The sequence below is a fragment of the Xiphophorus hellerii genome, chromosome 13 (genome assembly GCF_003331165.1).
Source record: "Xiphophorus hellerii strain 12219 chromosome 13, Xiphophorus_hellerii-4.1, whole genome shotgun sequence".
Taxonomy (NCBI): Eukaryota; Metazoa; Chordata; class Actinopteri; order Cyprinodontiformes; family Poeciliidae; genus Xiphophorus; species Xiphophorus hellerii.
Window position 1 is genome coordinate 29,153,966 of NC_045684.1, and position 15,947 is coordinate 29,169,912.

A 15,947-nucleotide genomic window follows, 5' to 3' on the forward strand; every position below is an offset into this window, starting at 1 on the left:
AAAGGTAAATCTTTCAGTAAAAAGAATTTGACGCGATAAGTTTTATTTAGCCTGGCTAAATAAAACCTCTGACACAATTCTGCTTGATTCTCATCTGCCTTCGTTTCTCCGTCTGGGATTTCTCCCATTGAGCTGGATTCCTCCTATAGAATTTCAACCAGACCAATCAGTGAACAGTCGATGTTGTCGATTTTCTGCACCATTTTAGAATTGTAGTCTGCCTGTAGTTTGGCCATGGCAGTGGAGGAAGTGAATTTTCACAAGTTCGGTTCATTTTTCTCCAACTGAGTTGTTTCTGATGGGAACTTAGTCTGAAAGATGATAGGACAATGCTAAAGGAGAGCCAGCTTTAAAAAAAAAAGGATCTTCTCTATTCCAATTAGAGGAACGCTGATGCTAAAGTTAAGCTATTACTTCAAACCTAAAGCTGTTTGGGCAATAATTAATTGTGTACTTCCCTGGAGGGAGGGTGTTCTCAAGTTTGCAAACTTGAGACACTTAAAACTCTTTACACAAGTTGTAGATAACACAACTTGTGTCCAGAATGGTGAGGTATTAGTCTCTGAGTGTGATGGCAAACTAACATCTGTATTTTTGTCCTGCATTCAACATACAAAGAAGCAGAAAAAACCCTGAAATGAGACCTGAAGAGCCTTAAGATGGTGCTTTATCTCAAGGCTTAGAGTGCTGTACTGTGTTTGGAGAACGTGTCATCCTATGTTACATTCAATGTCTTAAAGATTCAAGGTTGAAAGAAAAAGTCGACTTCTAAAATCAGTTTGATTTAAATACATGGCGTCAGTGGAAGTTTTGAAGGCCAGTAACTTTTCGTCATTGAGATTAGGACTAAACAAGAAGTTCCATCAACATGTCTCCACACCTGGAGACACCTGGTTGGAATATCGACAGTCAAGTGGGTTTTTTTGTTTGTTTTTGGTTTTTTTAATCTAATTAGGGTTGGAGTATATTAGAAAAAGACATGTGGATGAGTAATGAGGCAGGGAAATGGGAGTTGGAGTCCGCTGCGGCGTATGACTGACCCGACGACTGTCAGGTTCTCAGGAGAAACCGGCTAACGACTTCAATTTTTGCTCACAAAAAAACCCCAAAAAGCGAGTTAAAGCGGTTGTCCTCACAGCTGGACTCTAAGTCTGTCCTCCTCGAATCAGACCTCTCCGTTGCCTCTCCATGTTGCCGCCGTGCCGAGCGGTGAGTTGACGCCATGGCCTCCGGTACGACGGCCTCGTTTGGTTTTCCGTTGCTGGCGCAGGCAGGCGGCGGTACGTTACAGACGCTCCTGTCCTGCACTTTGGAGCGCTGTACCGTTCCAGTCAGTAAATATTTGATTAGGACAGAGGCTTTGTGCTCATAAACTGTTTTAAGTAAAAGTCACTGGATGCTTCTGGTTCTACAGGACTTTACCTTGAAGACAAAAGTAAAAAAGTGTTAACTTCTTCTTTTTAGGTCTTGTACTTAACATGTTTGATTTTAAGAAAAATAATTTAAAAAATATTTCACTTGGTCTCCATCTTGTCTGAAAGACCTCCCATCATTGAAATTTTCTATAGATATTTTCTAGTTCTCATCTGCATTGTTTGCCTGTGCTGGTGGGCCACATTTGTAAATAATCTTAAATTACAGTCATGGGCCACAAATGGTATGTGGGCCACATGTTTGACATCCGAGTTTTCCTCTTTAATGTCTTAAATTTGTGATTAATAGCTTAATTACTGTCTGCACACTTCATTCTGGGTATAAAATGGTCTTAGGAAGTAAATGAGACAACATCCATTTTGTTTTTCTCTTTCACTAAACCTTTAGTGAATGAGCATCTGATTTTCATGTGCTATGCTAACAGACACAAACACAGAGATTCACTTTATTATGTTCAGTTCAGGCATCAACTCACTGCTGTTATCACACCAGCTGGTCCTAGCCGTCTACATCTGTTAGGGGAAGATAGAGGGAATATTTCCCGGCCGTATGTGATCAGCAGGGATCGGGCCAGATCCAGAATGTTTATGCTGAACGCTCATCTCCTGACCAAAGCTGCTCAGACACGGACCAGTGGCTTCAGACTGGACCCATGAGCTCATGGCTGGCTGCGCTCCAACATCCATGAGAATACCAACGTGAGCTCAGAACTTTCACTTTCACCGAGTCATTTTCCTTTTATCGTCTTAGAAGGACTCTGAATGTCAGCAGCTCACATATATTTAATGGTGTGAAAACAATGGCTGCTGTATGGCTCCTTGTATGTGCTGCAGCTATGTAATTGTTACATCTCATGCTGAGCGCTTGATTGGCTTTAATTATTCCAAATGTTTAGCTCCAAACTAAAGTCTGCGATTAGGAATAAAGGTTTTTAAAGGATTTTTTTTTTTTGCCTGATTAAGGCCACTGGGAAAATTTCATAATTAAATCCTGATGGGTAAATTGCTGCTTGTTTACAGGTGAGGATGTGGAAATGGAAGCAGAGCAGAGAAGAAAAAAGCCAAAATTCACAGCTCATATTCAGCTGCTTTGTGGTTCATATCATCTGGGAAAATATGCAAAACAGACAGAATTGCAATTCAAAACGTTGGAGCACTCTATACATCCAGGGCACAATAAGTATGCAAGCAATAAAGCTGCAGACTGCTCTTTTTTTTGTTGTTCTTAAAATATTTATTTTGTGCTTTTCTGGTATATTGAGGTTGGTGTGGAGATGAATAACCTTGTTTTCCTCTATTTAAAGTGTGAGAGGGAATGAAGAACTGGAGTTTATTTAGTTGTTTTTGGCCTTGAAAGCAGACCCAGCGTCTGTCTGTTGGACAGCCACTTTGAGAAACGCAGGAATTATACAATTGGAATTAGTGAGGCCATTATCATATTGACATTTTGCGACATCTTTTTCTTTCAAACTAAATCAACAAGTTTGAATTACATCAAATAAGTCAAATTACAGACCTGAAACCAGGCCCATCAACTTGATTACTCATAAAAACACATTTTAGTGTTCGAATGTGCTGGACTAAGTCACAAAACTTAGCATCAGCAACAAGTCTGGCTGTTGGAAAGCCAATACCTGATGTGTTTAAACCACATCAACTTCCTCCAACCTTAGAATTGAACACTTTATTCATATTGATCTATTACAGGTCGATCATGATCTACCAGTTGATCTCTAAGGCAGTGCGGGTAGATCGCATGACCTTAAAAAAGAAAAAGGTTACGCATTATGATTAGTATACAGGGCAGCCTCACCAGTTGGTGGCGGTAATGTTTCCTTTAGTTGTTTGCCAATCGCCTTTTAGCGAAGAAGAAGAAAAAGAAGGGAGTTTTCTGTGCATGCGCAAACAGCAGCGCGCGAGCTAAACTAGCTAAACTAAGCTAGCTACATAGCAAGTTACTTAAAATTTTTAGCCCTGGAGCTTTTCCTCTTAAACTTTAGGTGTATAAATATAAGTGGCCAAGCTGGACGAAGAAAGAAACATATCAAGAATTCTTAATATATTTGCAAATAAAAATATGTTTAGCGTTTTTGTAGTAGGTTGGACATTTTGACTGAAAAAGTGTGAGCACCCCTGATCCGCCGCATAAAATCCCGATAAAATTCGATCAGCTTTGACGTCATAACGTGACAAAATTAGAAAAAGTCGAAGCGGCGTGAGCACCGTTACGTTGTTTACGCACTTTGCCATTGCTTGACAGAGGAGTTGAAATCATCCGCGGTTTCTATCTGTTCATCTTCTCTCCCTCCATCCAGCCTCTTCACCTCCGCCGTGATCGTGTTTTGAAGAGTCGCAGAGGTCTCTCCCGTTTCCCCCCTCAGTCGGACGGGTACGGCGCTGAGCAGCGTCGTTAAGCGCCTCAATAAGCGTACATAAGCACCTTAACCTCTATTTTGCCCGGTTGTGGTTGCAGCTCGGCGACAACAGGCCAAACAAAAGCTTTACATGCAGAACCCGATCCAACCGGCCGCTCAGAAACAGGGAAACACACAGAGGGCACAAAGGCTGGAGGAAAAAGGAGAGGAAGAGAGCGGGAGAGGAGGAAAAAGGAGAGGAAGAGAGCGGGAGAGGAGGAAAAAGGAGAGGAAGAGAGCGGGAGAGGAGGAAAAAGGAGAGGAAGAGAGCGGGAGAGGAGGAAAAAGGAGAGGAAGAGAGCGGGAGAGGAGGAAAAAGGAGAGGAAGAGAGCGGGAGAGGAGGAAAAAGGAGAGGAAGAGAGCGGGAGAGGAGGAAAAAGGAGAGGAAGAGAGCGGGAGAGGAGGAAAAAGGAGAGGAAGAGAGCGGGAGAGGAGGAAAAAGGAGAGGAAGAGAGCGGGAGAGGAGGAAAAAGGAGAGGACTATTATTTGAGTAAATAGAAGTCATAGTGAGCAGGAGGGGAATGAAAGCAGCGGAGCTTGTTCTAGATGTGGAGCAGAGGTGTCCTGTGTACAGATGAGCTGGGACTGTTTGCTTCAACACAATTGTCACTTCCTCCTGCCACAGTCTGCTGCTGACTCAGGTAGCGGCACACAGCCGGGTCTGCTGGTTTACGTGGCACTCTGAATAATCTCGCTGAATTTGCTGTGATTAAACACGCCGTAGTGGAGCTTAAGGAGGAACCAGCTGGACTCGGATTCCTCTGTCCAGTTACTGAGAGGCGCTGAACTAACCGGTGGAAGCAGGAAGGTTTTTGTGTAACTTTAGTTTTTTGCTTATTTCTTCCACAATTAGATGTTCATGACTTACATTTTGATATCATTAGTGAATTCAGCCGCACTACACAGCCTTTCAGCCAAATTGAGGCATAAACGTTGATTCAAGGTTCTAGCACGGGGGCCAAAGTCAGACTGTCAACAATAAATCAACATATAGATAATGCATCTGATAAAATATTCAATACTCAAAATGTCAAATTCCAATCCAAAAACTACAGCATGCGGGGAGACGCTGGCAAAGGAAAGGCTTTAGCTGCTCAACCTCTCGCGGCGAGCTAAGTAAGGTTGGCGGCATCAACGAACTCGCTCACTCTTTGGTTACCTAGCAACAATCTGTTGGATAAGTTGTGCAGCAGCAGTTTCAAGTTTCAACGTCAAGCAGTGAAAACTGCAGATGAAACCAGAAAAGGTCACACCACCAGTTTGGTTTCAGATGTTTAAAACAAAAAAAAAACAATCATTATCAATATACACAGTTATTGATATCAATAACTAATACTTTGTATTTTGACGACTGCCAAAACACAAAGTCGTCTTGGTGTTTACTTCCTTTACTGTTGTACGGTTTACAACAGTAAAGGCAGCGATGGTAGCAGAGAGGAACGACCAACTGCAACACCTCATTTTATTTTCTGTTTTCCATGTAAGCCAAAAAAAAGAACAAAGTGGTGCTGGGATTCACACAATTGCGGTGTTTACATGAAATAAGAAAACTGGGTTGTCTCAGTTTTCTGCACACGTGAATTTTTCACATTCTCAGGTCGTTTTGGACATCTCTTCCCTTAGTAGATGAAATAATCATTTTCAAGCTGTGTCCGGTTTTCTTTGTTTGATGATATTTGTTTATTGATCACAGCATCTGAAGTGAGACAGACTTTTGGTGGCCATCTTGGTAACAGCTGATGTTGTAGAAATGTTTCTTTCCCTCTTCATGTGAGCGGTTCAACGTCCCAATCATGTTCCTTTCTTGTTGTCACCACAGCAGATGGAATCTGGAACCGTTCGCTCACAGAGAATACAACACAAATCATGTGAGCCGTTGTTATGGGTATCAGATAGCTTTGGGGGGTGTAGGAGGCCGGAGGGTTATTTTTAGACTTACTGCCATACTTCTCAACCTTTTAAAGCACATCCTCCATTTATCAGTGACCCTGCAAAGCCAGCAGCCGCTGGCCCCGAGGAGCTGTTAGACCTCGCTGACCTGGTCACTACTTTTGGTCAGCATTCATTCTGAAATAAGAGTCATCATTGGTGCGGTTTGCTTTACACCTCAGCTTTGTTTTTCTCTTCTTTGAAGCTCAAAAAACCCCCCAAACAAATTAAATGTCATTTCAGAGCTGATTTTCAGCCAGTTCGGCATACAAGCAGTTCTAACTGGTTTGACGTTTGTTGAGAGACGATCACTTCCTGTAGTCTTCGTCATCTAACATCTGGTTGTTGAACACGTGACTGCTGTGGTGCGTCAAAAGTGTTTTCGTTGCAGTTTAGCAAAATACACCCAATTTCAACACGACCAAAAGACTGCCTCATTCTAGCGCAAAAACGTTTTATTGAAAGGCAGGATTTTCAAGCTGACACCATGCTAACATCAGGCTGACACCATGCTAACATCAGGCTGACACCATGCTAACATCAGGCTGACACCATGCTAACATCAGGCTGACACCATGCTAACATCAGGCTGACACCATGCTAACTTCAGGCTGACACCATGCTAACGTCAGGCTGACACCATGCTAACTTCAGGCTGACACCATGCTAACGTCAGGCTGACACCATGCTAACTTCAGGCTGACACCATGCTAACTTCAGGCTGACACCATGCTAACGTCAGGCTGACACCATGCTAACGTCAGGCTGACACCATGCTAACTTCAGGCTGACACCATGCTAACGTCAGGCTGACATCATGCTAACGTCAGGCTGACACCATGCTAACGTCAGGCTGACACCATGCTAACATCAGGCTGACATCATGCTAACATCAGGCTGACATCAGGCTGACACCATGCTAACATCAGGCTGACACCATGCTAACATCAGGCTGACATCATGCTAACATCAGGCTGACATCAGGCTGACACCATGCTAACATCAGGCTAACATTATGCTGACATCAAGCTTCTGGATTGGACCTAATCGTAATTATATTGAAAATGTAGCTAAAACCAATTTTTTGTTAAAGTTAGCTACTGTGGATTTAAAACTCATTTAAATTACATGAATTCTTAATATTTTTATATTTAATATTTGTTTTTGTGTATGTACGTGACCATAGGTTATTATAGTTAACTAAGACTAACCAAATAACGAAAACTGAAATTGAGAAAACATTTTCATTGACTGAAGTGAATAGAAATTAATGGGGAAAAACAACAACTAACTGCGACTGCATCGTGCTGAGTGGTACTGAAACACACTGAAATCCTTCGTTTTGATGTTTATGAACCTGTTAGTCTTTCAAACTGATGTCAGATTGATTTTAAAATCTTTTAAATTGACTAAAATAAATTATTTTTAAGTTTATTTACATTTTTTCATTAATTTCCCTCCACACAAGCAGTCTGTATCAGCTGCTGTTCAACAATAATTGCATAAGTCTTTTGAAAATGGCATCTTCTGTTGAACTTTCAATACCAAATCAATGTAAACATGATCACAATACAATACTCTGACCTTTTTTTAGTTCTGCACCTAAAAATTAACCAAAATCTAAGAAAACTAAAACTACTACTATTTAAATAATAATAAGTAATAAAAATTGTCAAACACACTCTAAAAACTGTGACTGAAATAGACAAACAAGGTACAACAAAATAAAACTAAGCAGTGAAAAACTCTCCTAACTCTGACCACAACTATAATCATTTTCATCTCCATCATGTTTTACATTTACACACAGTTTACATGAAGCCATACAGCGTAACTCATGTAGTCAGTCTGATGGCGTAGAGTCGTCACTCCTGTTGTTCTCTAAGTGCTTGTGTCAGAAATCCAGTCCTCCAGAAAGCTGGACATGACATCGTTATTAGCATGGCGCTGATTTGTCCGTTCTTCTTGTAACACTGTAACACTCACCATCTGACCCGACAGCCGTGGCGACACGCCAACATGAACCAATCGGTGTTCGCCGGCTGCGTTTCCACCTGCAGTCACATGATTATTCTGAAGGAGGTGCTGGACCCGGTTTGATCCCAAAATTGTCCTTTCTTCTTACAGCGGACTCACTTTGGAGTCCCCTCCCCCAGTTGCCGTGGCGACGTCTGCCTAAGCTCTTTGCCTGGTCAGAGAACAGCATGCTAACACCAAACCAGGTGCTCGTGTTACATAACATGTGGACAGAGCTCTTTTGCCCACTCCGTCCCGTTGCCCAGACAGCACCCAGTGGAGCAGCGATATTCCTGCTCACTGATCCTCAGTCACCAGGATTTACTGCCTTGAACTTTTGACTCATTTGTGATTTTATAGCCATTGTTTCTGTGTCACTTTGTGGGATTTTTAATGTGAGATACTGACCTACAGTGGTTCGTAATTGGCAAGTGGATGGTGAAGTCCACAAATGTTTGACAAACTAAACTCTGAAGAGTGTAGCGTTCACATAGGACTGATGTACTGACGGGGTCCGCTGTCGTAGTCGTGGTTTAATATTTGCAGGTTTTTCTGTGGAACATGATTTGAGGAAAATCTGTCTGAAGAAAAACAGAAAACCTTTTTGAGAACATGATGGTCATGTTTTTTTTATATGGGATGATGACATTTACTTAGTTTCCAGCCTAATAAAAAGAAAAATAGGTCTACTTTTAGTGTCATCCCGTAAAAACAATTTTATAATAAAATCTTACAGTAAGTTGTTTTTTTATCATTTCCAGCCAATGTTTTCTAAAGACTCACTATGGAAAGCCCAAAGAGCCAGTTGTGGCTCTGGAGCCACAGGTTGCAGATCTCTGGTTTAGATCGAAACAGATTCATGTGTTAGGATGGCCTAGTCAAACTCCAAACCTATCCAATTTCAAATCTGTGCAAGGACTTGGAGATTGACTCCCACCAACATTCTCCATTCAATTTTTGTGACCTGAAATATGCAGTGGAGTGGTTTAGATCAGATCGCCTTATATTTCAACCATTAAAAAGCCATGAAGTGTTTTTGTTCCACTTGATGAATATGTACCGTCTTGTGTGGGTCCATCGCATAAAATCCCAATGAAATACAGTAAACTGTTCGGTCGCAGCATGGCGATAAGGGTTTATTGGGGTTTGCACACCGTCTTTGTCGCATCTGACACTTGACCGACTCCCAAACTGACAAAGTATGAAGTATTTTAGAATCAGACAGATGTTTAGAATCATGTAATATAGAGGTGGATGTGATGAAGTTGGATTCTCAGGTTCCAACTGTATCTAAGCCTCAGGCGTGTAACCTGAGTGTTGCCTGTTCGTCCTGCAGACAGCCGGTTTGCTTTAACGTAAGAACCGAGGACGTAGCGGATACTCTGAGACCTGCTGACACTCGGCTCAACACAACAGGGAGCGGACAGCAGACGTCTCTGAAGCCATCTTCATCACTCGCGTCCTCTCGGGGGTCGGTCTGCACATGTTTGCTGAGACGCTGAGCCAAAGTCAGAAGTCTTCATCTGCTAGATCCAGCACTGGTCCACCTGTTATGCCTCCACAACGAAATGAGCTCTACGTTTATTTAGCTGAGTGTATTTTTGAACACAGTTGCCACTTTGCTGCAGTGCAGCGTTCGGTGAACATCGCCGGTCGCGTTTCCCAGCCGATTGCTTCTACCGGCACTCCGGGACGGCAGAGCGAGAGAAACTCTGGAGCGAGTGTTTTTCGGTCTTTGGGTGTGTGTGTGACTGAGCGGGGTGTGTGTGTGGGAGTTCATCAGCAGACTAACCATCCTCTTTTGTTCACTTTTAATGTGGAAAAAATGGATCCCCGCTTTTAGAACCAATGTAGGCCTACCTATAATTTGCGCATCTCCTAGCAACAAGACTTTGAACAAACTAAATATATCCACTTGCCAAGGTGTCACTAAAGGCTCGACGATGCTGGTTATAAAATGGTTGTTTTGAACACGACGTGCGCATCCCGTGATCTCAGGAGAGGTCTGTTTTATTTCACCAAATGGTTGACGTCATAGGAATGGTAGAGTTTTAGAAGCTGCTGAATTAAGTAACAAAATCTTTACTCTTTTTTGGATTTTGCATTCATAAGCAGAAAGCTTTGAGATCAGAGTATCTCAGCATGCAGCATGGATGGAGCAAACCTGTTCACCCCTTAACCTTCACCTTCAAAGCACTTCACACTGCAAGTCGGTGGGTCTTTGAGGACTCCGGGGTTGTCATGATGAATGTTTTTTTTTTGTATAGGGATTTCTTAATCCTTTTTTAATGGTTTGGTCGTGTGTGTTTTGTATTTTTGTTTTTAATTGTGTTTTATTTTTTGTATGTAAAATGTCTTCCAGTTCCCAGTGTGGAGTGTTCATTCGTCATTGAGAGCGCGATCTTGTATTATTATGCCATTATCAAGATATTATTAGAAAATGGTCTCAAGACAACAATATTATCGATTCTCGAGATAATTACTGGGACAATTTATCATCCAGCAAAATTTATTATCACGACAGGCGGAGTCTATTCCTTAAAGGGGCGGTGTTATGTATTTTCCAGCCACATAATGCCGTTGTATAGCACAATCAAGCAACTATGATAACTATGTTACCTTCACTTGTTATAAAAGTGTTGTATGTGTTAAGTACGTCTTAAAATAAATTAACACATTGAAATTGGGTCTCTGTCTCTTTAAAAACTCCAGCTTTTTCTGAAACTCTGCCTTCAGGAAGTCATCTTAACACAGTTCCTCTATTAATCCTTTAACGTTTTTATCAGTGTTTCAGTTAGAAGTAGCTCGTATAATGAGCTCAGAAGGTGTTTGCTAATTGCTGCTGGCTAGTCTGAAGGAGTGGGGAGTCACAGCTAACATCACAGAGCGCTGCTCTGTGATGCAGAAGCTTAATGACTGCAGCTCTGAGGAGGAGCTTCGTCATGAAGGCGGGGCTAGGTCCATCCGGGCACAGCTGTATGGTTGCCATGGGAGATTAACATCTTTCTCAAACCTCCATGAAAAAATCAAGGCAACACTCCAAGTGTGTTTTTGATGAGGGAATAACATAATATGATGCAACGCTAAGAAAATATTTGATTTAATTTTGCCCCTTTAAACTGAATTTTGCGGCTGTAAAGTGACAAAATGTGATAAAGTTCAACGCCACTAAAGCTCGGGAATTTTATAGAAAACTGGCAGTTCAATCTGAATTTTAATCCAGTTGTAAATCAGAACAAACTAACAAAAATGTTTTTAGAAATGAAGAAAACTCCCTCATGTCTCTCTCTGCCGCTGTACGCAGCAGCCCGGCTCACCGGCGGCAGCGAACGCGGCTCCGCTCTGCCATCAGGCTGTCACAGCGCCGGTGACTCATGGTGTTTATCGCAGCCGCGGGCGTGACACTAGAAAGCATACACCAGCCGGGTCCGGGCATCTGCGCTGCGGCCTGAGCGTGTGCCACTGTGAAACCGAAAAGAGCCATCATCGGGTGATCGGGGCTCGCCGTTCGGAGCGCTGACTCCGTCAGGTTTGTTTTTTAGAGCAGATCGTTGCGTCTCGATCGGCGCCGGAGCCAAACATGGGGCCACTTCAGGAGCCGGTGGCACACGGCAGTGCATCCTATTGAAATCACTCTGTGTTTCCTGATTGGCTGTGAGAGGAGGGATGTTGTATCTACTCGACAACGGACGTGTGCTTGTGTTTGACACCGTTTTTTTTTTTTTAAACAAACAAATTCTTCATGCATGAGATTAAAAGGGGGAAATCAGTTTCGTATTTAGAATTAAGCTCTCCGTCTCTATCGAAAAATGTCTAAAGAAAAACCGTTTTGTCTCTGAGGAGCTGTGTGATTGACTAATGACGGTCTGAAGGATTTGATGAACGTTGATGTAAAGACGTGCGCTCTTGTTTTTGTCTCCCGCTCTCAGACGTGTTGGTGAACGGGAAGCCGTGCGACTGCGACGTTGTGGCAGACTGCAGAGTGGGCGACGCCGTGACCCTGGAGGTTAAACTGACCAACCTGAACAAGAACCCGGTGGGCCCGCTGTCTCTGACCGTGATGCCGTATCAGGACTACCAGAACGGGGTCCAAAACTACGACCTGGACGAAGCGGTCACCTTCGTCGGCTCCAACACCTTCTTCATCGACGTGGTCAGTCTGTTTCAGAACAAAACCCTGTAGATGGTTGGGTTGGTAAAGCCACAAGGGGTTTGCAAAAAATATTCATACTGGTCGAAATGTCAGTTAATTTATGTTCTTAAGATTTTAATTAGTGGACTGACACAAATCAGATAATTCAACTCACTTTATTTACAGTAGCTGCATTTCTGTTAAAAAAAAAACTTTTTGGTTTTTAATTGGTGTTTATTATTAAGGGAGGAAAAAATTCTAAACACTTGAATGTGACAAACGTGCAAAAAAAAAGAAATAAAATCAGGAAGGGTGCAAACACTTTTTCACTCCACTATATATAGCACCAATTTATAACAAATGTTGACTCGTGGCACTTTACAATACACACACACGCCTGCATGCACACCCCCGCACACACACACACACACATAGGTGAAAGAAGGAAATCATAGAAACATGTTTAATTTGGGATTCAAATAGAATATCCAAGTCAAAAATATCAGAGGTTCTAAACTGTATTATTGGGGGTCCGTGTAGTAACTGTTGACGAAACAGTTTCTTTTTCAGAGGTTTTTTCCCAATTGGAATAATTGGAAAATATATCGTAAAAAGAACTGGTCCAAGCAGAGAGCCCTGTGGTACTCCACTAGTAACCCAGGAATGTGAAACAGAATTATTGTTCACATGAACAAACTGGAATCTGTCGGATTGATGGGAATTTAAACCAACCCAATGCTGCTCCTTTAATACATACAACATATTCAGTCCCTTCTAAGGGAATATCATGACTGACTGTCAAAAGCTGAACTGGGTTCTACCAAGACACAGGTCCAATACCTGACACCGAGCCACCGGACTGGAACATTTTGTTATTGTTTAAATGCTCACACACCTGATTAGCTACCACCTTCTCATGGATTTTAGATTTGTTTTAAAAAGGAAGATCAGATGTAGATCTGTAATTTATTAATTCATATTGATCGATTGAAGGTTTAGGCTGATTGTTTCAAACAGAACTCTTCTTTAAATAATTAGATCTGGCTAAGGTTGAAGTTTTGGAAACGGCTGATATTTATGATAAGTCAGGAAACTCAACTGACTCAAAACACCCAAACACAGATCAGCTTCTGTAGTTACATTCTGTGCTGTAACCAGTTTGGAAAACCTTTAATAGAATCTTTTTGGTAAACTTTCCCAATAAAGATGAAACTGGTTTTAAAAACACACAACTTATTTCACTTATTTAAAGTTAAAAGTATGTTAAGAGGAAGTAAAAAAAAATCCACAACAAAGTTTAATCTATAAAAAGACACAACAAGATGTCAGTCAGTTAATACAGATACGAATTAAGACCTAACCGCTTCTAATTGGTGTCGGGATGAGGGACTGAGAGTGTTCACGTTGTGTTTCCAAGCTGAGTTACCATGGTAACGTGCTGAGGAGACAGACACATGCTCCGGTTCAGCCGGGCCCGATGCCGACATGCAGCCTGATGTTGGACAGCTGGCTTGGCGAGGAGCCTCGAAATAAATGAGGCTTATTTCAACATGTCTGCACAACACACACACGCACTGTGTGTGTGTGTGTGTGTGTTCACTCAGGACACACGACTGTTTTTAGAAATAAAGAGAAACCAGTTAAAGACCAAGAAAAATATTTGTTGGCACTGAAACTCCTACAGTTCTTCAACTGTGTTGCTTAAAATCCTTAAGCTAAAAGTTTTACCACAGAATGGATCCAAGAAGCAAAAGAAAGAAAAAAAACTCCTCCGAGTGTCAAACACACTGCAGGCGGATAAAAGAGACTGTTAGAAACAAAACAAAGAGCTTAGAGTCTGAAAAGAAGATGAAAGGATGAGAAAAGAATCCTAATGAATGTGTGAGCACCTTAATTTTGGTGACTGTTCTCACCTTTTTTTTCTTTTTTTACAGCAAAAGCAACATCTCCTTCTTACCATGGAGATGTTGGAGATAGAAGAGAAACAGGAGTACATTTCAGCCAAAAATCTAGAAACGACATTGAAATTCCTGAGAACCTGAAGTCAAAAGTTTACTGAAAAAAGACTCAGACATGTTGAGATCAATCTCAGCAATCTTCTGGAAAAAACGTGGAAATCTCTGAGCTCGGAATGTCAGACATTTGTGAGGAAAATAAATAAAAAAACTTTTTGAGGAAATATTTTCAGATTGATCCCAAAAATTTTCTAGAAAGAACTTGGAATATTCTTAATTCAAGAAGTCTGAAAATTTCAACTTTTGAAACTCTTTTTTTGTTGTTAATTTTTACTAAATTTAAGGGTTTAAAAAAAAAAAAAACGTTGACTTTTCATGTGCACGTTTTTTCAAGAAAATTGACAAAAATGTTTTTTTTTGTTTAGTTTTTTTTCTATCTACAGTGGCCCTGACGCGCCGTCGTACTCTCTGCTGGTGTTCCCGGTTTAATTCAAAGTCAAAAATACTTGATTAATCCCAAAGGGAAATTAAGTGTTGTTGTAACTCATTAATTAAGACTCGTCAAAGATTTATTGAAGATTGTTTATGTAGAAATGACAGCAGAGTGTCCGCTAACGGCTCTTGTTTCGGTCGCAGGTTAAACCCAGAGAGAGCTCGGTGTGTGAGGGCGCCCTGCTCTTCCTCTACACCGGAGACTTCTACCTCAACATGAAGGTTCAGAACGACAGCGCCCGGCGGGAGCTTCCTCTGGCCTGGTTCACCCTGCCCGGCGTCCACGTCAGGGCCCAGGACACGCCCCTGCAGGCCGGGGCCTAACTGACCCAAACAGCCTAACGTAGCGTAACGCAGGGCGTGGATGTGATTTTGTTACAGGTTTCTGCTACTGTTTGAAGGAATTGGCACAACCTGCTCACCGGAGGACATGTTTTCAAAAGCTAAACTGACAGGAAATCGTTCACTGATGATAAAAACCAAACTGACTTTGTTTTTTGTTACAGGAAGCAGGAGTTAGCTTAGCGCTGTGAGCCCTGCTGAAGCTCCGGATGCATTTAGCTGTAAGAGTCGGCTTCTTCCCTGAGAACCTACATGATGAAATGTTTTATTCCCTCTGTGAAACTGCTCTGTTTCAACAACTCTAAACTTATTATTATATATTTTTTTCTTTTGTTTACTGCTGCAGAATCATAAGGAATTGAGATATTGATTATATTTAGTTAGCTGTGTGACTGGACTGATTATGCTGATGACAAACTGCTGCAAATAAATGCTAAAAAAAGCGACATGTTGGTCAGTTTGCTTTGTTTCATCCATCTTAAATAGTCTTAGTGGTTTTATTGATCACATCTGGTCGATCAGTAAATATGTCGGTCAGTCAATTGTAATTCTGGGCAAAAATAAGAGGGAAACTGGCACATACAGAAAGATAAAATCTATAATAGCGCTTAAAAAACCTGACGTTTTGTCAACTAACTGACTAGTGGGGAAAAACCAAAATTACACAAGAAACTTAAACGATTGATGTTATGCTGAACTTATTTATTGGTTTTCAGTGTTTATCTTTCAGGGTTTTGGGTTCAGACTCCTTCAAACTAGCCAGCTGCAGTTAGCAAACACCTGGTGGAGCTGAGTGTCTTCTGAGCTCCTTATAGAAGCTACTTCTCAGTGAGATGCTGGTAAAAACATACGAGTGTCATAGAGGATCCATGTTGTGATGACTTCCTGAAGGCAGAGTTTCAGAAAGAATACAAGCTTCTTAAAGAGACAGAGATCAAATTTCAAGACATTAAATTAGGAAGTCAAATGTGATTTAAGTCATGTTTGAGATATATGATTTTTATAACAACTGAAGGTAACATAGTGACTTGTTTGTACTATAAAATGTCAGTATGTGTCTGGAGAACACATAACACCGCTACTGCAAAATAACACACAACTCTTCTGCAGCCTTTGTCATGACATTAACTTCGGTAATGAGGCAATGGTGACTGAAAACCGTGTATATTAAAGACGAAAAGAACAAAAAGCTGTAGATTAGGTTTGATGTCGTTTCCAAATCCTTGGTTCCA

General features: G+C 41.5%; 1 protein-coding gene across 2 annotated transcripts in view; it reads left to right on the forward strand.

Annotated features, from left to right (window-relative positions):
• trappc9 (trafficking protein particle complex subunit 9) overlaps nt 1–15,161 on the forward strand; it is a 220,560-nt gene extending 205,399 nt beyond the window's left edge. For both annotated transcript variants that reach the window (XM_032580805.1, XM_032580806.1), the window contains 2 exons: nt 11,724–11,947; nt 14,518–15,161. In XM_032580805.1, the coding sequence (XP_032436696.1) occupies nt 11,724–11,947; nt 14,518–14,697 (404 nt within the window). In that variant the 3' untranslated portion in view covers nt 14,698–15,161. The remainder of the gene's footprint in view (nt 1–11,723; nt 11,948–14,517) is intronic.
• The last annotated feature ends 786 nt before the right edge of the window (nt 15,162–15,947 follow it).